The 22,830-nt window shown below is 42.1% G+C and overlaps 1 protein-coding gene across 3 annotated transcripts in view; it reads right to left on the reverse strand.

Annotated features, from left to right (window-relative positions):
• Positions 1-22,830, reverse strand: part of slc8a1b (solute carrier family 8 member 1b) — a 163,820-nt gene that overhangs the window by 79,119 nt on the left and 61,871 nt on the right. For all 3 annotated transcript variants that reach the window (XM_086045222.1, XM_086045224.1, XM_086045223.1), the window contains exons 2-6: positions 21,918-22,059; positions 20,416-21,030; positions 10,415-11,308; positions 7,888-8,052; positions 5,010-5,800 (exon numbers count right to left, since the gene is read on the reverse strand). In XM_086045222.1, the coding sequence (XP_085901348.1) occupies positions 5,010-5,800; positions 7,888-8,052; positions 10,415-11,257 (1,799 nt within the window). In that variant the 5' untranslated portion in view covers positions 11,258-11,308; positions 20,416-21,030; positions 21,918-22,059. The remainder of the gene's footprint in view (positions 1-5,009; positions 5,801-7,887; positions 8,053-10,414; positions 11,309-20,415; positions 21,031-21,917; positions 22,060-22,830) is intronic.

A 22,830-nucleotide genomic window follows, 5' to 3' on the forward strand; every position in this document is an offset into this window, starting at 1 on the left:
TTACACAATTAGCCTGCACGTCGTCATCCATTAAAACCACTTAGCCCAAACAGGCGAGCAAGCCAGGGACTTCCACCAGCTTTATTACTTTGTTTAAAGTTGTACAAGGAAGCTACTGCTTTGAATTCACTCCTCTAATATAGAGGTGGTCAAACACGACCTGTCCCAGCATTTAATCTGGACCTTGTTCAATTCTAAAAGCAAAAAAATAAATAAACAGAGGACGCGTTATAATAAATAAGTCTAAAAGCATTAAATCCTCATTTTAACCACTGACGTGTACAGTCAACATCACTATTTCACCAATTCCCATTTGCAAATTCAACTAATCACAATATGTGATGACATCAGTCATGTAACTATGTTTGCGTTAAAATTGTAAGATCGCTCTGAGCGAGTGGGCGCTCCGCCTATGTGACAGACCGGTCCATCTATCTGTCACTGACGGACGCCGTTTTGCTGACTATTGACGAACGACGGGGAAAATTATAAAATAGGCAGACGGAAGCCCCTTCATGTAGTCCGACATTCGTCCATCATTAGTCTATTTTTCGTGGCGAGGCTTCAATGGCCGCGGCGAGCTAGTGAGAGTTTAGTCGGAATCGCCGACAGACGCCCGTTTAAAATTAGAGGTGGACCGGCATATAATATAAACAATTTTTTAACCCCGGAAAAAAAGACGAATGACGGACGACGGAAGGGTACCCACGCCGCAGAAGATGACGAATAAGGGACGCTCAATTTGTGGTAAAATGCCCATTACTATTGCTTTAAAATCCTCAAACTACATCCACACATGTCCACATGTACACACACACACACAAATGGAGAAACCCAACACTTGTGTAGCTGGTGAACATGCATCTCAAAAGGCCAATCTGTGCTGCTTACTGGAGTGTGAGGTCCCAGTCTGCCGTGTGTGTGTGTGTGTGTGTGTGCGTATATGCGTGTTTGGGGTGTGTGTGTGTGTGTGTGTGTGTGTGTGTTTGTGTAAGAGGAAGCCTCATTTGAATCTTTCTTCTGCCTGTTTATGGAAATTGCATAAATGGTGCAGAGGAATGTGTATGTGTGTGTGTGTGTCATGTTTGTGTCTAGAGTCAAGTGCATTTTTCTAGCTCACGAGGTCAAAAATGTACTCTAGACAAACACTATGCGTACTTGTACGTTGGCCTTATCTGTGTGCACCGCTATTGGCGTGGAGCTATTAGAGACGTCATTAACCAATGTTGGCTACATGCGAGGAACAAGCTGGCAGTCCTCATCAGTGTGTCTAATTTCAATAAAAAGAATCGCTGACCCACTTCCCGTACTAATTCCATCTGGACCAGGTTTTATAGAAATAGAAGCTGAAGTGTGCCGCTAGGTGCTCTCGATAAAAAAGCTTTCACCAGGAGATGCCAGGCGCGGTAGTGAGCCTGCAGCGTGGAGATTACACATTCATGTCAAAATGTCTATTTAACCTGGTAAAAATGGGAATTGAGGTGTATGATGTATTTTATTCATCTATTTTCTACAGTGCTGGCACTCATTAGTGTTGCATTTGGGTGAGCTGCAGCCTATATATCCCAGCTGACTTTGCGCAAGAGGCAGGATACACTCTCTTAAGTAATATAAATATATATATATATATATATATATATATAGATATATATATATATATATAGATATATATATATATATAGATATATATAGATATAGATATATATATATATATATATATATATATATATATAGTATATATATAGATATATAGATATAGATATATATAGATATAGATATATCTGACAATATCCTTAAGTGCTTAACAAAATTATTTGAATTGTGTCAGGCCGTTGCCGGTGCTTTTAACAGACATGCCAACATTGGCCACTTGGGAATAAATAAGTCAGTCTTTCGACTAATACAAATACAACAAACAACCTTTAGCACACTTAGAACGTAGACGCATCGTACAGTTAATGTGATGCGTTTGGTCTTTGTTTTTCATGATGTAGGCCACCTTGCACAATGGAAATAAACAGAGCCACTAAAAATAGCTAAAAAAAAATACGTCTGCGGGATGCTCAATGACACACTGGCAAAGCAGACGTGTCATAAACAGAAGCAACAGAAATGATTTTTTCAAGACATTCAGCCAGAGCAAAGTAAACGTCGAGTGTCACATAATTACTATTATATGATCGTTCCTTGATCGTTATTAATTATAAACATCCACCAACTTGCACAATAGCAATAAACAGAACCAGTAGACATCATCCATTAAATCAGAAATGTTGCAGTGATTGGGGGCAGCAGTAACTCATCTGTAAGACTGATGAGAAACAGTGCAAACAGGGGTCTTAAACAGATAATCACCGAGCCAACACTCCAATGATGGACTGACCGAAAAAGTCGTAGGCGTTGTGCATGTTGGCCATAAAGCAACGAATGGTCACCATGGCGAAAGGTCCATCGGTTCAAAGCTGTGAACTTTATTGCAGTCTAGTAAAGCCCCGATGGGAGAGTGAGGGGGAAGCGCGGGGGGGGCTTTACCGCAATCGCTGATTTATGACGCAGGCTCATCCGCCATCAGCCGGTATTGGGCGCCTGAATGAGCGGTTTTACAGAAAACAACTTAACTCAACTCATAACGGTTTATTGCGGAAAAAGATAAACAAGTTGTGTCTTTACTGTTTATACTTTTAAATGTCAGCTTCTGTGTGTGTCCAGGCTGAAATGAAGCTTTCGGAAAAAATACAATATAATCTCTCCCTAGGGCAGGAGCGAGTAAATCCCCTTGTAATCAGTCAGTTTCAGTTTTAGTGTGAATAGCACAATTTAGCACAACAGTTACCACCAGTGCCTTATAATTTGGTCTGCTACAAATAATCCACAGTCAAAAAAAAAAAAAACTCCACAGTACGCATGGTCACTCATGGGTATGGGTAGATTCAGATTCCTCTTCTTGCCAGTTGTTCATCATTGCAATCGTACTTCTCACCAGTTATTGAGAGAAATGAAACACTGCACAATCGAAATCAACAGACCAACAACACATTATACACAATAGAAACAAAAAATCTACACCACATACAGCCATACCTGCATATAATGTAGATCTCATTCAATTAACTGTAATACCGTTCATTGAAAGTTATTGATGGCCACCATCTTGCACAATAGAAATAAAAATAATGACTAGAAATTATACATATAGTCAAAAAGTCCTGGAAAAGCATGTTTGTAGATATGTTGTACAATTACCGCAAAGGCATTCACGGTAACCACCACCTTGCACAGTAAAAATGTCGAAATAAATAAACCTTTGTCAAGACTCTTAATGAATACTTTTTGTCAGATAAAGAGCATCCGGTGATAAAAAAAAAAAAAACAGGTTGTTCTTTTTTGGAGAGCTACTGGCTAAAACGAAGAGCCCAACTGTTAATGATTGCCCCTGCAATACTCCCACACGAGTCAGCTGGAAAACGGGGGTTAGCCTTTGGCGTACGTCAAGTTGACGAGTTTATCGATCGGCTGCGCTGTTCTCAGGGCAATCTGCTCCATGTGATTTATCGTTAAATGCTTCTGCCTTTAATTCCTCGCTACTTAAGATTCGAGCAACAAATAACCCAGTTTTCCAACATCTTTACCCCCGTGCCACGCAGCGGACGGAACCTGCTGAGCGTGCAGAGCGGGAGGGATGCTGGCGATCGATAGCAACCCGAAACAGATTAAAGCATGCAGCGGCCCAGTGCAATCCAAAAAGCAGTGATGGGTGTAAGTCACAAATAAATCTCAAGTCTTAACCTTCAAGTTTCAAGTAGTTCCAAACTTAGTGGCAAAAACAAAGTCAAGTTGACTCCCCACTAACTCTTCAAGTCATGTCATTACTTGGGTTAAGCAAGTCAAGTCATACTCGCTTGCACAGTCCCAGTATATATTCACACTTTGCTAGCAATACTAACATATTCACAATCACACTCTCTGTTACTTTTTGGTCATCAGAATTGCATAACCGTAATGAAGCTTAGTTCATGAAACTGACGAGCTATCAGTGTGCTAAAATGGGGAATCATCATACTCTACCTTACAGGTCTTTGTGGGTTTTAGAATAAAAAATTTGAATTCGAATCGCCTTTTTTGTCACTGTATACCAGGTGTGGGCAATTCCGGTCCAGGCTGATCATTTGAATCGGGTGCGTTGGAGCAGAGAGACATAAAACATCCAGGTTACCGGCCCTCGAGGACGGGAATTGCCCACACCTGCTGTATACAACGCAATGAAATTTGAGGTTGCTACACCTTGGCACCTATATACTAAAATATTTACTGCTAATGATAAAAAATTGAAAATGAACGAGGGACAACATAAGCATCTTCACCACTGGTCCAAAGCATAATGAGCATTCTGCCCAGCATAAAAACAACAGTCGGGTGGAATCCAAAAGCAAAGGAAAGGTTGATGGAAATCAAGGAGGAAAGTGTCAGAGTTGAGCGAACCATCGCCGTGACCACATCATACCTCGCTTTCTCATCAACAACACACACCTTAGTGTAGTTATTCACAAGATCTCGTTTTTCAGTTAAAGACAGAAAATGCATCGGTGGCTGTGGCTGTCCTTGCCCACACTACGGTGCCGTAATTGCACTTTCACTTCACTTGAGCAGCTTGCTAGCAATACAAATAAAAGCAATCGAAACAAAATAAAATTGACCAAGCGCCGACTCGTAACTTGGAACATTGTCAGTTGGGGCACTTTTAAGTACCACTGTATTTGTACTTCCTTTTCACCCTAAAAATCCTAAAGTTGACAATAGAAGTTAGACTCCAGTTAAGTCAAGTGGCACAAGCCCCCCACCTCTGCCTTCAGCAGATCAAGAGAATGTCCTAATGGAAACAAAGACACTAAGGAGAGTGGACAGATTGATAGAAATGAAGAAGGTAGGTGTAGAGTTGAGCGAACCATCGTTGTGACCACATCGCACCTCGCTTCCTCATCCACAGCATACACAATAATGTGGTTACTTACAAGATCTCGTCGTTCTGGAACTCCAGCACGCCGTGTGCGTCCTCAAAGTCCTCGCCGCCACCCCGCGCCGTCCCCTCCACCGTCTTGTAGGGCAGCGTGACCACGCCACGAGCGCCTGATGTCCTCAGCACTTTCACCTCCATGGTGCCCACGCTCTCGCTCACGTGGTACACGGGCTCCTCGAACGTGAAGATGCCGGCGTGGTCGTCGTCGAAGATGGTGACAGTGGCCGTGGCTGGCAGGCCCAGGCAGGCTACCGAGTCCACGTGGTTAGCCGACTCGTCCTCTGTGGGTTCCTCGCCTTCTGAGGCCAGGACTTTCACGTTGGACAGGTGGATAAGGAAGTTCTCGTCCTCCTCGAAGATGTCGTCGTCGATGATCCCCACGCGGATCTCTTTGACCGTCTCGCCGGGTTTGAACACCACGACGCCCTCGGTGAACTCGTAGTCCGAGCCGGCGTTGGCCGTTCCGTCCTCGGTCCGATACTCCACGGAAATGGTCTTGGCCAGGTCGCCGCCGCGCCGCAGGACGTTCACTGCCACCGTGCCACAGTTCTCCAGGCACTGGTAGGTGGCGGGTTCGAAGAACACCTTGGAGATGGGGTCATTGTCGCCGACATCGGAGCGCACCTCGTGCATGCTGACGGCCTTGCGCGCCTGGTCGGCGGCGTGTTTCTTCAGGATGTTGCCTGCGCCCGTCATGAGTCGGGTGGCCTGGCAGCGGTAGAAAGCCCGACTCTTCTGCTGCTGGCTCAAGACCTGGTAATTGGCCAGCTCTATTAGCTGCTCCACCTGGATACAACAGACACAAAGGAGACATCAATTTCACTTCACCTAGTAATCAAATGCATGCTGCTTATCAGAAGCTAACGCTAATCTATGCAGCCAACAAATCTCAATGAAGCTTTTAAAGCTTTCGGGGTTGATATGATAGTGTTTCAGAAATTGGGGCCATGTATTAATTCAGCAAAATTCTGAAGGGCTTTCTCACAGACACATATTTCATGAACTACTAAGCTGATAACAAAATATGTACTTGGTTGTTTAATTTCACACTTGATTGGTGAGCAGGCACTCCAGAGACCCAACAATTTGTAAACAAGCTATTAAAAAGTCAATTTTCCACAATATGTAGCCTATACGACATGCCACAAGACACACTGGGATTTGTAAAACATTGTTGCATGGCTCAAAAAGTTTTGGAAAGGCTATTCTGCAGAAAGATAAGATCATTCAGATTCTTCGCTTCCCGTCGTCCTTGTATTCCCCTCAGGCAAGTCAAGCCAGATCATAAAAGTATCTGCTATAGCAAAGGTATTATGTCAGCAGATAGGATCTAAAACAGAGCTGGTGATCTTAAATCATCCAGAGAAGACGACCTCACAAATGCACTCGTACTGGAAACAAGACTATCTTGGGACACGGATGCGCTCGTAAAGGAAGACGGCGAACGGAGTGAGGAAGATACTATAAAGCTGAGCAGCTGAAAACCGAAAATAATACCTCGGACACTCTGCTAAGAAAGCTGTGTAATGCCTCACAAAGCCTTGCATGATGTGTTTTATGCCGTTATTAAATCTCTGAGTGCGCCAAATGTCGGAATTCATCAACACGATTTAAAGTGGAAGTCAACCGAAACATATTTTTTGCAAGGATATGTTCTATGCAGGCCCCGAGTTGAAATAAGGCAATATGCTGAATATGAAATACAAGTTAAGCAGCAAAAGACAACCGTTTTTAGCAATCTCAGGGTGCAGCCAGTTTGTCACTTCTGTCGACTGAGAATGACATCAGAGACCTTCGGGGCTCAGAAAACGACCAATCGTGGCTCACCTGTTTTCTGAAGCTGAGCTATGATTGGTCGTTATCTGAGCCCTGAGGGTGTGTGATTCTCAGTCGACAGAATGACAAAATGGCCGCCCACTGAGATGGCTAAAAACAGGTGGATTATGTTGCTTAACTCATATTCCACAAAGACAATCTTAATCAGAATGCTGTTTCAACTAGTGGGACTGCATAGAACATATTCTTAAAAAAAGGCTGCACACTTGGTGGTTTTCTTTTTCTGAATAGGATTCCAACTTTGAAACTTGCCAGAATTTTGCTACTCTAGGGCTACAGCTAACACTTCAAACCAACAAAGTGTCTGTTATGTCTCAATTGACATCCCGCCCACAAAGTGACTTTCTAAAACCACGACTTGGCAGGTACGTGAGACGAAAATACTCTATTGTCAAGCAACACATGGAAACCCTGTCAAGGCCAATATCAAGGCCAAAAGGTCAGCCGAGCTTTAGCGTTAGCACTGATTAGCAATAGCTAACGGTGTTACCAGTGCTCGTCTCCGATTAGCCGCACATATCGTGTTGTTTGTGTTGTGCCTAATTGAACACACTAATTGAAGTGCTGCCTTCACCAGTGAAGAATAGTAGTAGTAATTGAATCTTTATGGGTCTTCACTGGTGGTAACTTTGTGCAAGTGCCATTGATTTGCAATCTGGACACATAGGGATGATCCTGCACTGGAGGGAGTTTCAGGATCTCCAGATATCTCCAATAACGCCACAAGAAGTCACTAGAGTTTGGCAAGTGGATGTAAAACCGTGACGATTAAAGCAGTCAAGCCCAAAATATACAAACAAACATTTTACCAACAGGGTACTCCCATAAAAAGCTAATTGATGGGTTTTCTCGTGCTAATGACGAACATTGTCCTTTCGGCAGCTAATGCTTTTTGGTGTCGGTCCTCATTCAAAGAGAACAAAGAGCCTTGTCAGGACCTTGCCAAACCAGTTCTACCATCCTGTGCATCATCAATTACTCTTAGAGTGACGCAAACACACACAAAAAGGCCTCAGGACAAATAAAACTCTACTCACCTCTTTGTCGGGATGTTTCTGTTTGAGCTCCTTGAGAATCTTGGCCATGTCTCTGCGGGTCTCCTCCTCATCCAGGTCCTTCTCGTCGATATCCAAACCAAGCGGGCCATCCAGAAAGTCCACGCCGTGAGAGTTAAGCATCTTGCCGTCCATCTCGATGTCCACCTTGAGACGGAGGAGGCGAACAGGTAACTCTCAAGGCAACCAGCATTAAAAAGTGTGCTCAAGGGACACTTTTGATTTTTAAAAAAGACAGATGGGTCAGGCAGGACATTCGGCAAAACTTTAAATGTGCAAGTAAACGTATGTACATTTTTTTTCTTTTTAATCACAAAATAATAGTTCATTCTCATATATTAATTGTATTTTTTATATTAACGTAATCAGGGGCGGGGTGGCCTTCGGGAATTTTCATAAAATTTAAATATTTTCCAGAACAGCAGCCATTCGCCCCCACTAGCCAACGATGAGGTTTGAGCGCGCCGACTATGTTTTGGCGCATCACTGCCAGTTAACTCCATCTTTTCAACCCCTGACGGCCGCTTAGAAGGCCGGAATAAAGAATGGAGCTGGCCTTATGTAGCATGTGGCCTTTGCCCACCCCTGATTTACATGGACTGTAAAAACAACAACTATTGTCATTATTTATTCATGAAGACCACATCCTATAGTGTTTGGGTTAGTACGTCTAGTACAGATGCTAATCTCTGTTGTATATTTTTGGGTGATGTCATGTAGATGGGAATTCACCTCACTTTTAAAGTTGAAGTATGTTTGACACGCTAAAATCCGAAAACCAGTGCTACCGGTTTCCGTGCACGTGGCTGCCAGCAGATCATTTCATGAGGCAGAAACAAGTCCATCATCTGCTTTTTATTTCATTTCGTAGCCATCGGGGCTCTCGAGGTTGTACAGGCGTTGATTGAAAATGACTTTTTCTTTTGTACTTGCGGCAAATTGGCAATTTAACACTGTAGGAATTTGCATATCATCACTCTCTGAGGCTGCGGTTTGGTTTCAAGCCCTTGTCTGTTTGTACTACAACACTATTATGTTTGCTAGCATCAAAGAAATGTCTTGAATAAAGAATAAATCCTTTGAGTGAAGACTACATCCTTGTTTGGATTAAAAGAGCATATTGAAATTTTGAATATGAACTTTCCACATAAGCGAAGCCCCAATATTTAAAGCATGAAACAGTGTAATGACGCTGCTTTCAGTGGCAACATTCCTGTCGAATTGAATATTTGCTGACAAATATATGCAACACATACATTTTAAGTAAGTCCCTTTTTCCACTGCCTTAATAGTCAACACGTTCCTTCATTTTGGAATGGGATGAAGTCGACCTGGCAAATATACACTTTATTCGATTTAGGTCATATTCGAACGCTAAATGGAGGTAATTTCCTTTTACACTACCTTAAAAGTCTTAAAAATTTATTTTTTGGGTCGACCAGGTAGTTTCAGGAGCCGGAACGGGGGTAAAAGTGACTATTTTCCCACCATTGTGGAATGGCGAAAGGAAGTCAACCTGGCAATTATCCACCTTCATGTAGTTTCAGATGTGCAACATTGGCATTTTTCACCTGAAGGTAGTGTCAGTAGTAGTTTCAGGGTGTGGACAATCTTTCCACAATTCCTGGACAAAAAAGTTTAACACCTGACACTAACTTCTCCCACCCTGACGTCGCATGATTATCTGATTGCCACATGTCGTATTGCTCTACTAAAGCGCACAGTATTGCGTATACATCACCACAAGTCAAATACATGACAGGTATTTAGGTATGGCTCCGATGTCACAATCAAGCAGTCATCGCGGCATACGACTGGTATACACATCTTGGACGTTCAAAAAAAGTTTTGCTAGAAGGGTCCCAAATACATTGGAAGCCTGCAATTTGGCAATATAGCTTTGAAGCCTAATCTAGCATCGGTACCTTAAACACTTGACAGTGATGAAGAAGCCGGTTTAGATGGCCAATCTAAAACATTTCTGATTTTATGTTGGAAGGTGGAAAATTTGTGAGTCAACTTCAGTCTTCCATCCCCCAATGGAACCTTACACACAGGACAGTAAACAGTGAAAAGCCGGCTTAGATGGCCTGTATGAGGGTTCTAAATATGTCAGTAGCTGGAAAACTGGCAGGTCTACTCTAGCCTATAATCTAGTTTCGGTGTTTTACGCACAGGACAGCGAGTTGTGAAAAAGCTGTCTTACTTGGAGAATGTAAAAGGGGCTTATGCTTCCTCTTGTCTCTTCTGCCTTGGTTGGTTTATGCTTGTACTTTTGTTTACAGGTTCCAATGTGTAACGTCATTTTTAATGGAATTAAGTGGGTTGAACTGTGACATCTGTGACAAACATCACTGATAGGAAAGACGACCAAAACTAAAAGGTTGCCTGGAGACGACGAAGACGAAGCTGACCAGTAAAATAAAGCAGAGCTAGACTTTCAAGATAAGCCTCTGAAGTCTATATGTGTAGGAGAAGCTTTGAAGATGACGGTGAGCGCCGAGTATACCTTAGAAGGAAGCGGCCGGTCTCCCTCGGTCTCGATGATCATGCCACGCTGCTTGCCCGTCCTGTAGCGCTTGTACACGTACTTGTAGAAGAGCAGGCGACGGTCGGCCACCCAGGCAAACACCACACAGATGGGGAAGAAGAAGAAGGTGAGCAGGGCTTCCCAAACCTGCACTACTCCAGGAGAGATGACTGACAGGATCAGGTAGAGCCAGATGTAGGCAAAGATGCTCCAGGAGGCGGTGACAAAGAACACCCGCAGGTGTTTGACCTTCCTGGTCTCGCCGTCGGGCACCACCCAAACGCAAATCCCGATGATGACGAACATGTTGAAAGCGGCCGAGCCCACGATGGTGGAGGGGCCTAGGGTGCCAGCGTCAAAGTCGTGGCCCACCACCTCGATAACAGACAACAGGATCTCCGGAGCGGACGAGCCCAGAGCCATGAGGGTGAGGTTGGACACGGTCTCGTTCCAGATGCGCACCGTGGTGGTGCTGGTCTCTCCGTTGGGTTTCTTGATGGTGATCTCCTTCTCCTGGGAGGTGATGACCTCAATCGATGCCATGAAGCGATCGGCGATGATGGACACGCCCAGAAACATGTACACCAAAGCTACAAAGTACACGGTGGCCCGGGCCACTTTGTCACCAAACGACGGGTTCATGGGTTCCCACACGGGCAGCATGACTCCGGGCGTGCACTCCTCCGCCTTGCTGCAATCCGTCTTATTGGTGGACACCGCCGACACTGAGCCGCCTAAGCTGGGCTCGGGGGGAGCGCCAGCCAGCGAAGGCTGAAACCCGACAAGCAGAACGAGGGCAATGACTGACAGCCTCAGAGCCATGTTGACGTCCGAATCAGAGATGTGAGGTGACGATCGATGAGGGTGTTGAACCTTTAGGAAAATACACAGGAGAAACAAGACTTGATTTATGCTTCACAAGAGTGAGAAAAGTAGTAGAAGTAGGATACATAATCAGTTCCTAACCGTAATGGTAATGCCTTAACGTCTAAAGCCTGACCCAACAACCCGAGCACAACCACCGAAAACTTACTCCCAGCCCTAATCCTAACCTTAATCTAACATTTTATCAAGTGTTGTGTAAAATTAACTGCGCTTCATTAAGAGTTCACATACAAGTTCCCTTTTCCTCACGTCGGGATTTTTGTGCAATTGTGCAATTTCCCAGAAATGGCTTTCTTCTGTTTGTTTTGCTTCCAATAGATGCGGCCGCGGTTTATACTGCAGTCCACTGGGAAGCAAAAGCAGAAGTTCAAACATCAAAAGGTGTCTTGCAGGTGTTTGCATTGCTTAAAGGGCAAGAAGTTCAAAAAACTACACCAAAGATAAACTTGAATTCCCACCATTCAACAATATGCGTTTTCCCCACTCAGCCCACTCCCAAGTCTGCAGGACGTCTGCCCCGCGCTCCCTGATAACCGTCTCCGGCTGACTTGTGGTAACAAGGTTTGCCGAGTAAATGAGGTTACAGCGTAAACAGCGTTTGGCCGGCGGTGATGCTGGATTCTAAATTGTGTTTTCAATCTGGCTGGCGAGATAACAAACCCTGCCGTACAAGTCAGGAATTTACAAGCGCTAAGCAAACTTCCACTGTTTACACCACGATGGATCGGTGGTAACGTGGCACGGGTGTCTGTAGTTACTTTCAAATCACAGTTATTTGGCAGAAGAATAACAATCAAGCGGACATCCCGTTTTTAAATGTCAGAGACAAAAAAATGCCTGGTGTGTTCTTACTGACCAACACACAGCATATCATAAACATAAATTGCTACTGTTAGCATGTCTGTCTTTGTACAAAGACAGCACTGTGAGAGGCAGAGTGGTACCACTGGGCATTGAGAAAAATACAAAGAAGAAGAAAGAAAGGTAGTAGAAGAGGAAATAGAAGAAGTTACGCTAACTAAAAGCTCATTTGGTAACTACATTGTGGTTTCCAACTCTTCTTGTGGCCAAATCAGGAATGTGTTACACCCAGGCGTTTATATACGCCAGCACCTACGCCTCCCAACGAATGGTTGGCGGCCTGCGAAATATCAGTCATATCATGAACCGGACCGTGGAGGAAAAAAATTGTTCGGGACAAATTTGATACATTTTAGATAACTAATTTCACCTCTATTTGTGTCCAACAACAAGCGCAAACTTATACTGTTCATGCGTGAGGTGCCTAAAGTTGTCCGACTTTTCCTTCTCTTTTACTTGATTTGACAAGCCAAGATTCACCGCCCAATCGTTATCTTTGACTCAAAAGCTGTGCTCAACTCAAATCCAAAACAATGCAGTACCGCCATCTACACTAATCTGTTAGTCATCATTACAATGGTTTATAAATGTGGATTTCACAGACAAGCGGGTTGAGACGCTCTTCCACAACTACCCTTTGAAAAATGTACTTGAGGAATCCATACATTACTGGAAGTCAACGGTTGGATTCCAGATGACGTATGTCAACGAGAATGATTTAAACCTGGCGACCGCCCGCTCCAACTGCTTTCTGAGTAGGTAGAAAATCACATTTAAAACACCCCACACAACAGGATAATCACTCAGAAAAATCTTCAGAGCCATCCGATAATCTGCTCTTTACTGACTTTGATCTCAGGGAGGGAAACTGCTAAAGGTTTTCGGGTAGATGAAGAATTTCCAGGGTGCCGTCGTCTAAGTGAGTGCTTAGGTTTCCACTTGTGAAATATATCTCTTTGGATGTTGAAATAGCTATGAATTATAGTGACGAGAGACAGCATATCACTTTAGGACTCCACCCTTGACAGAACAATGTGGTCATTTTCAACGCTGTTTAAAGATCAGCGGTGCGCCAGGTTGTTCTTCAGTCCTTTGCTTGTTGGAGAAAAAGAAGAGAAAAAAAAAAAAGAATGGGCAGGCAATAAGTGAAGAAAAGGGATGAAAAATCACAAACCCGCTGAATTATTTATCCTCTCAAATGCCACACAAAGCCTTTTGTGACCCCACAAGACAAGGAGCTGCTGCTGGATCAGGATGGGAAAAAATGGGTTTAAGGGAGCTCATGGGATTGACGCTTCATTAAATGGAACGATGTATGTATCATATGGCCATATCCAACAAATAAAGAGATTAATGCATGTATTTATAGAGCTGAGAACATCATGTATTCATGAAAAGAAGCTCTAGGCGGGTTTAGAGTTACCTGGGGATGGAACATGACTGGCACAATCTGTACTGATGAATTAGGAGGATTTAGGATTATTTGAACTGTGAAAACATTGTGCATTTACGCACTAATTACAGCTAAGATGTTGGAAGACTGTTTAAAAACCAAGGGACTATTGTTGATCGCGTGGCAGCAAATAAAGCAGCAAAGTGCTGATGCAGTCATCGATATTTGGTTGTTTGCTTTCTAGTACGCTTCAGCGTAACCATTAATTATACTGCAAATGAACGATGCTCTTTGTGTCGGGCTTTGTTATTGATCGCTTCCTTAAAGGATTTTAAAAATGTGTCTGGAAATTAGCTAGTTGGAGACCTATAGAGCTCTAAATCCATATTCTTTTACATGATTTATATTTAACAAATGTACCTAAAGGGTTTACTTAATCACTTGATAATGGAACCGCTAAGATTTGTTTAGGTTTTCAAAACCATTTTGTGGCCATCATCAAACATGTAAAACTGGATGGGAAATATTTAAAGTAAATAAAATCCCTCCCTGAATGTTCTGAAATCTTGTTTCCAAGCCATAGCTGGCCTCATTTTGTTTTTGCGAGACGGAAACCTAGTTGAGAGTGAATTAACAAGGCCAAGTACCGAGCTCCATTTTGCCAGACATGATTAATCAACAATCATTGAATCGATTATTATACTCATTCCTCCTTTTCATCCCAAATTGAATTAAACAACCTTCATGTTGAGCCAATACATCTCTCTCATCCATGATCACACTATCTCATTTGTTTCCTCAACACAATAACAAGCACGGTATCGAGCGCCAGTCAGAGCGAGGTGTTTAAAAAAAATAACTCCCCCCAAACTATTATTTATCACAGGGAAAATGCTGTAAGTACAGAGAATTGCGGTCATCCGTTGTCAGTCATTGCTATCTCTGTAACTTTGGCAATTAAATATTAAGCAAAAAGTGTATTAATTTTATAACTACCGTTCTGAATGGGTCTGCACCTTGTCTACACTGAAAAAATTGTTGAATTTACTCCATTTTATTTTGTCAAGTGGTTACACAAAATAAAATTGTCCGTATCCAGATACATTCTTAAAGTACAAGTGTAGTTTGCTTAAAAAAATATATCTGGATTCAGATGATTTTATTTTGTGCAACCGCCCGACGAAATAAAATTGAGTAAATGATGCTCAACATTTTTTATGGAATGGAAAGAAATTACAATTGTTGATACTGTAGATTGCATGCCCACTTTATTGTAAAAGTCCATCAGACTCTTCTTTTTGTCATACCGGTACTTAAAATTCAATCAATAAACCGTCTTTACACCTTTTCAACAAATGAAACATCACATATAAGTGGTTCGGATAATGGATGGATGGATGCATATTCTCAAAGAGTAAATGGTCTTTCACTTGTAAAGTGCTTTTCCACCTACAGGGCACTCAAAGAACGTCACACTGACTTCTCATTCACCAACTGAGTAGGATCAGGATCAACTGGGGGGTTCAGCATCTTGCTCAAGGACACTTTGACATGGTCACAAGGACCGGGGATCGAACCCACAACCTCTGGATTGGGAAACCGCCACTCTACCACTGAGACATGCAGCCAAAGTAATACTGTACCTTTTTATGCAGTTGACATAAATAGTATGGGTGAAATACACATATATCATTTTGGGGGGTACATATTAGGTAAAAGGCAGGAAGTGTAACTGCCTCAAGCTCAAGACACACTTCTGCTACTCGGTAAACAAAAACAGTGAAGCTCAGCCTTTGGCTAGCAGACAACATGGCCAGCGACATACTTTTGGAAAGACATTAGATCTTCGGATAGAGACTTTTATTTCATTTTAAGCATCATTAAATGTGTTCCTTTTCACAAAAAAGAAAAACGCCTAAACTGATTTTGCTAATACCATAACAATTATTACCACGCCGATGAGGAGTCCTAACAGAGCAGAAAAGTAAATAAGTTACAAGCTTTCAATCAATAGGCAAAGGGAATAAAAGTGTGCATTAGCAGGTAGCAGTATCAAGTGCGCGTGTGGGTAACACTGGAGAGCGTTGGCCCGCTGAACGCTGGCAGCTCCATTGATTTCTAATTGAAATATCACGTTCCATAATATCCCCCCGTGAGCCGCCATCAAAAAGGCTGGGCTCACGTTCAAAAGGGAACTCAGCAGGAAAAAAACAGGCTCATGCAAAAAAAAGAGCCAGGCATGCGGCGCATGCTTGTCTCGCTACGCTCGTGAGGGCCGCAATTTGACACGGTGGTATCAAAATTAGCCACAATGCCACAACCGAAAAGTGGAGATGAAATCGTATAAAACTGGACCTGAATTCCATCAATTGGGGTTTTTGGAGGAAATGATCAAAGACGTGCGTGGTATCTTTCCAATAAAATTAGAATGAAATGTGAATTTTGAGTGTGTCAAACATATTGGAACCATATTTGATTACTTTAAAACAAAACGGACACCACTCACCACACAAGATGGTAGGAACACGGTTTGTGTAGAAAGGGAATGTACTGTGCATCTGTATATATATATATATATATATATATATATATATATATATATATATATATATATATATATATATATATATATATATATATATATATGTAGAAAGGGAATGTGGGAATGTACTGTGTATCTGTATATATATATATATATATATATATATATATATATATGGCAGTAAGGCAAGACTTAAAAGTTAGGCAACAGAACCTTTCTACCATCAGGCAACAATAACAAAACAATCCATAAAGTTATGAAGAAACCAAAAACCATTCACCCAATCCAGGCCAGCTGTTTCCCCCCCCGCTCTGCCCCCATACTGTCATCCTCCTCTAACTGCTGCTTAGCGGCACCCCGGGGGGGGGGGAGCTAACTCGGGCCAAACTGGTGACAAAAAAAAAAAGGATGGACGAGACAAACATATTACGTGTGATGAATCACTCTTTTTAGGGTGGGAGGGGCCATCAGAATGAACCTGATGGATCCAAGTGAAATCTTTTTGCAGACAGATGATGAAACATAAAGGCGAGGCACGAGAAAGATTTGGCAAGATTGCCAGTGAACGTAAACAACAAGGAGAGCCTAATGAAATTAAAACAAAATGGCCAATGCAGCAAAGTAGGATACATTAGAAAAACAAGATTAATGGTGCGTATCATGAGAACGACGTTAGCCTTGATCTCTGCCTTTATGTCCGATCCGGAGAGGACAGCAGTAGGGTATTTCATTTTGCAAGTCCAAAAGGGGCACCCGTGGTGTCTCATTTCATGACAAGAACATTTGTCAGCTCGCTGTTTGGGCTTTACACACGCCTGCGGTTACATCCGTCATTAATCATCTTTTCTTTTATAGCCGCCGCTTCCGAAAACGATCGCAGAATGGTCAGCAACTAGGAGGGTAAACACGTGCTAAAAATAGAGTACAGACATCAATGTAACCATTAATCGGTTCAAGGTCCGGTCATAGCTGCAAAGGTTGTTCTGTAATGTCAGCAACATACCTGAAGCTTTTTGGGCCCTGATTGGATGATGTCCCGTTGCGCTTAAGACCTCCACAGTCGGTCATTGCTACGTGCTACGAGATGGACAACTCAGAAATAATCGGACCGCAGATAGCCAGACAGTGAAATGGAAACAGTGAAACGAGAGAGAAATTTTTAATTTTCTTAGAGCATGGCTATGATGTCTTTACAATCCTCTTGGTGACTTGAAAAGCTATCAAAAATGTATGACGGGAACATCTCTGGACCTCCTTAGACCAAGAAACTTGGAGTTTAATGAGACCCCCATTTCTGACTGTGTCAGATTGTTTTTGGACATGATAAAATCACCATCTTAGAGTCTAATAGGTACAGTAGCATAGTTCCAATGTTTTGGAACATTCTTGTGCCCTTTTAGATCACGAATCTTAACTCTGAGTTAAATAAATAGTCAGGGAAATGTCTACTTGCACCATTTCAGACGTTTCATTTCGTTTGATTTTGCTCTAGGAAAAGACTACTACTACCTACTTAACTCCCATTTCTAATTGTGTTTCTTCGTTTTTGGAACTGGTACAGAGGTACAAGACATTATTTTGGAGTCAATTGGGTACAGTAAATGAGTGGGAGGTTTTGGACCTGAAAATATGCCAGTATTTAACTTGGAGTCCAATAAACAGCACCTAGAGGGAAGCCAATGGACGCCCTACTTTCCCCACATATCTGACTGATTTGAACTTGGTACAAAGGTGGCTTAACCTGCAAAGTTACAAACCATGAAGTCTTTTAATAAATATTAAGGGGTACATGAGCGTGGATCATATATTTGGGGACAAAAAATGGATGCAAAAATCCTCCTATAGCCCTATTTGTAACAGTGTAAGCACTTGGTTTTATGCCTCCAAAATGCTTTCAACTGCTTTCAACAACCATCAATCCATTTGAGTGACATGTATTCACAGCCTGTGAGGAAGCTAATTCCATCAACACGCCATACATTAACCAGGCTATTGCTCTAGCGTGCTAATTCCTCACACGTAAGCTTGTTTGGATCCATCCATTATTTAGCAGCGAAAATGCGTGGCCGTAGTGTGCGTGTACGACTTAAAGAGAAGCAAGGGGGTACATATGATTACACATACGGATGTCGACTGAGGAATGCGTTTAATTATTTGCACATGTATGCTATTGTGGTGCAAAAGCGTGATAAACAAGAAAGTCGCGTGAAACTTGAATATTCTGTCTAATGATAATGTGCAAGCATCATCTGGAAGCTGCAACATACTCCCCATTGGCTGCAGTACGCCATTGTTCATTCCAACAAGGATTGTCTAAGAAGATTAAAATGCAAGCATGAAAAAAAAGAAAAGAAAAAAAAAAAGAATGATAGCGTTTTGGAGCCTGACAGCAGCTGTGCGGAAGAGCAGATGCTGTGTTAGTCAGAAGATACCGTAATACTGCATTCTGTGCATTTGCACTGAAAAATATCTCCTTTGGTAGCTTGAAATGTTTAAATAACACTGAATCACTACTCTATGGGAAGTAAAAGTAACTTTTAAGCTTTTACCCCCAACCCTATTTACTGGTTCTAGTGGGGCGCTGCTCCACTTGCCCCAATGTAGTGTTTTTCAATTATTTTCTATTACCCTCTCCCGTTGGCAAAGTATTTAATGCCCCCCAATTCTCTGACAAATAGTTTGTCTATACATTTTTAAAGGTACACCTCTGCATAGCATTGTAATTATTAACAATAAAGCTAAAAAAGAAAAAGAAATATAGATCAACTTACAACAAAGAATACCTTTATTAAGATTTCTTTTACTCTGTAAGATTTGAAGGGTGTCAATTTGTTTCAAATACAAAAAAACAAATTAAAGAGAGCTATACTGCCACCTACTGTAGTGGATGTGCAATTACACTTTATTCTAGTACCCCCCCACAAAAAAAAGCATGTTCCCCAGGGTCACACGCACTCCCCTGGCATCAAACCACCATAAACAAGCAAATTAATGTACAATTTGTCTATATTGCTCATTTTTTCATTTCATTGTTTTAATGTCTTTTCCAGACTTTCCTTTCAATAACCGTCTTGACTTCTTCCGGCCTATACGGAGGCCAACAAGTCTTCCCGGCGACTCGCTTAGCCACCTCATTTGTTTCCATTTTTAGCCATGAGGTCACGCTGCCGTCGCTGATCAGCGTTGATGAACGACCAACGCATTCAATCGGTGCATCGATTTCATCTACACGGCTACTAGGACTGTACTCCTCCTGCGGGATGGATAGATACCTGTCAGCCAATTTTCTATGCAATCAAGCACTTATTCCGTACCAGATAATACAATATTTCTTTGTGAAAAGACACTTAATCAGTGGTACAAATCTGCCCTGTGTCACTTCTTTTCCCGCCGTACTCCCTTCTCCGTTTACACCTGCAATCCCCAACCTTTTTTCCGTGTTTACCATAAACAGCGGGGTCCTCTTACAACACTTTCATGCACTGGCGGAGGGTCTCAAAGCTGTTCAAACAATTGTCTGTGTTGAAGCAAACATGCTCGTATTTGTCATTCACAGCATCACACTCTATCATTAGAATCATTTCGGCATGAACGCCAACCATTAGAGGATATTTATGACTTTAATGGTGGGGGCATAATGTGATAACTTCACGTCATTGGCATCATGAAAGCATATACATTGAAGACCGTGCAGTTTTATTCCAATCTGGGTGCAGTCATTTAAAGATGATTCATTTCTATAAGGTGTGACATTTTTCCCCCCTCACTTTTTTTTTTTTTTTTGGTCAAATCTGCTCTGCAATCTAATTCCATAATAGACAGCCATCAAGCTCGGGGGTGAAGTCAGGCGGGAAAATGCCTGGAAAGCCTTCCAGTGATGGGACCGCATCGAAGTAGGAGGTGTGTGAATCTCATAAAATGTGCCATTTTCCTTAAAGAGATGAAAGTATTTCGCAATGTAGGTAAATCACTCAAATGTGATTGAGTGAATCAGTGGTCCATTCACATTTACAGGGCGGGGGGGTCTGATTTGGAGCCCAAGTTACATAGTAAAAGTCTATTTAAAAAGGGGGAGGATGGTGCAAGGACGTGCTCGGCATGCGTAATTTGTCACTCGTGCACAAAAGAAGCAAGAGAAAAGCCGGGGGAATAAGGGAGCCTGGAGCGCATTGAATGAGGGTTACATTGTCGCTATACCGGCGGCTGCGCACTCGGGGACGCGAGAGCTTCTTCCAGGTGCTCCATTTCTCTTTTAAATTGTCCCCAAAATAGTGTGGGTGCGTGTGGGAAAGTTCCTACCTTCCGTGCGAGCTGCGATCCGAGTGGAGGTGATCCGAGTGGAGGTGAGTCGAGTGGAGCTCCTCTTATAACCACCGAGGCGGCGGACGGAGCCCCCGAGCGAAGGCGCACACAAGTCGGAGGAGGAGGAGGAGGAAGAGGAGGGGGTGTTGGTGGTGGTGGTGGTGGTGGTGGTGGTGGTGGTGGAGGGGAGGCAGACCAGTCCGGATTCCCATGCACACGGGCACTTTTTTCTCCTTCTTCCTGCTGCTTTCTCGTGTGTTTGTTTGTTTATCTGTTGTTGGTGGCGGGAGTGTGGTCGGCGTGTTTCCATGGAGCGCCTCCGGAGCGACCTGAATGACCGCGGCGGAGCCTCATCAGCAGAGCCCGCATGTGTGCTTGGGTTGGGACCGGAGTGGAGAGAGGCTCGTCTTCCTCATTCTTCCTCTTCCACTTACCCCCACCCACTCTCTCTCTCTCTCTCTCTCTCTCTCTCGCTCTCTCTCTCTCTCTCTCTCACTGTGTGCGTAAATAGAGAGTGAGAGAGGGGCAAGTGAGCACTCCTTTTTCCTTCACAGGCCTTCTTTCTTCTTACTTTCTCTCCAGTGTCTTGAGAACAGCTGGGGTTACATGCACCTACAGGAGAATCAAGACATAGCACACCTGCATGGCCATCAACTGGTATCGGAATGCTTTTTAATAGCTATTTGATCATATGAAAGTAAAACTGAAAGAATAGATGGGCAGGGATAAAGGCTAGTAAAAACCTGATCAAGATTTTTACTCTGCAAGAGTAACAAAAGGATGCTATTCCACATGAACTTCTAAAAAAAATAAAGGAAAATGAAAAATTGAAAATACTGGAAACGTATACAATGCAATGAGACGCAATGTGGTGGTGCTACCACAATGAATTGGTGAAACAATGAAAAAAAAGCAGAATACGTGTATGCTAATTCATCATTATGCTAATTATTTAAAACTGGATGATGTGATACCTCTGTAAGGATGTTAAAACTACGCAAATACAAATGAAATGAATGAAAATACAATGTAATGAACAAGTCAGGCCAGCAGTTGGCAACGTGTTAATTTTTGTTGAAAAATAAATGAATAAATTTAAACCAAAATAATCAACCTTGTGTTGTTTTCATATGAAAATTTTTTTTAAAAAGATATTTACACTGAACCCCCAATTATCAAATTATCACACTGGATATGTTCCATCTTGACCTACAATAAAGACTTTTTTTTTTTTTTTTTTTTTTAAATAGTACCAGGTTAAGTGTGAAAATTATAACAAAATAACTCACCTATTTCATGTTTAAAATTGTACCTCAATTGATTTGTGCCATTTCATTTGTGGAGTGTGGAAAACTGATTTGGTATAAAAACGCACTGTATATATGACCTCGACAAGGGAACTAAATGATAGATATGCAGTTCTTATGCCAAACTAACATCTACATCTTCATATTCATTTCAAGTGACCACAACAACATTTTCACACAAGCTTCAGTTACCATCAGTCAGTCCGCGATGCCTCCAGGGGTGCCCCGAGATGATCGCGTCGGCATGATTATGCTAATATGCTGCCATCGCCATTCCTAAATGGGACCATTTGTGTTGGAGTCCGGACGCCATCGTGTGAAATATGGCGGAGACCTAGAGTAAGGACGACAATTCATCACAAGTTAACAATTACACACACATCAGAAGACGACCTATTGTTAACACTTGGAAGCAAACATGCATCAATTTACTATTTCAACATCCAAATGATGCCTCCGGAGACCGAGAGAGAGGGGAAAATACTATTTTGCTGTAAGACAAAGTGGTGTCAATTTTCTGAATATGTACACCATTCCAAAGTTGTAGAAGTTTGGAATGCAACATGTGTAGAAATTGTGTGTGACTGCTGAAGATCTACAATCAAGAGAACTTGTGAAATGTAGAATGTGAGCATTGATAACCAAAAATCAATCATCATGCAAATATATGGATTGCTAAAATATGGTTGACTGTTTCTATTAAAAATTGCTCAAATGCTACTATGCTAACAGTATTTGTGGTAACACACAGCTTTCCCTATACTCTCTAATCAATGCAGAAATGACTTTATCCTTCTGCATTTCTAAATGAATTCAAATCATTACAATTTCACACCAACTCACTCATGACATATTGGAACATAATTTTCACATTTTCCAAATTTCTCTAATTTTTCAGTGTTTTACATTTTTTTGTGTCAAACCACTATAATATTATAAATTATAAATTCAAATTTTAAATAAAAATATGTATATTTCAAAAAATTAATTGACCTTTTCCTTCCACAATTCTCAGTGATTTAAACCAGAAAAATGTGTCAATTTGGACAACATAAAAAATAGTCCAGTCCAGTCCAGAACTGGATGAACAATTTGAATTTGGAAT

Source organism: Filicampus tigris, chromosome 11, assembly GCF_054856515.1.
Source record: "Filicampus tigris isolate MCC_2025a chromosome 11, RoL_Ftig_1.0, whole genome shotgun sequence".
NCBI lineage: Eukaryota > Metazoa > Chordata > Actinopteri > Syngnathiformes > Syngnathidae > Filicampus > Filicampus tigris.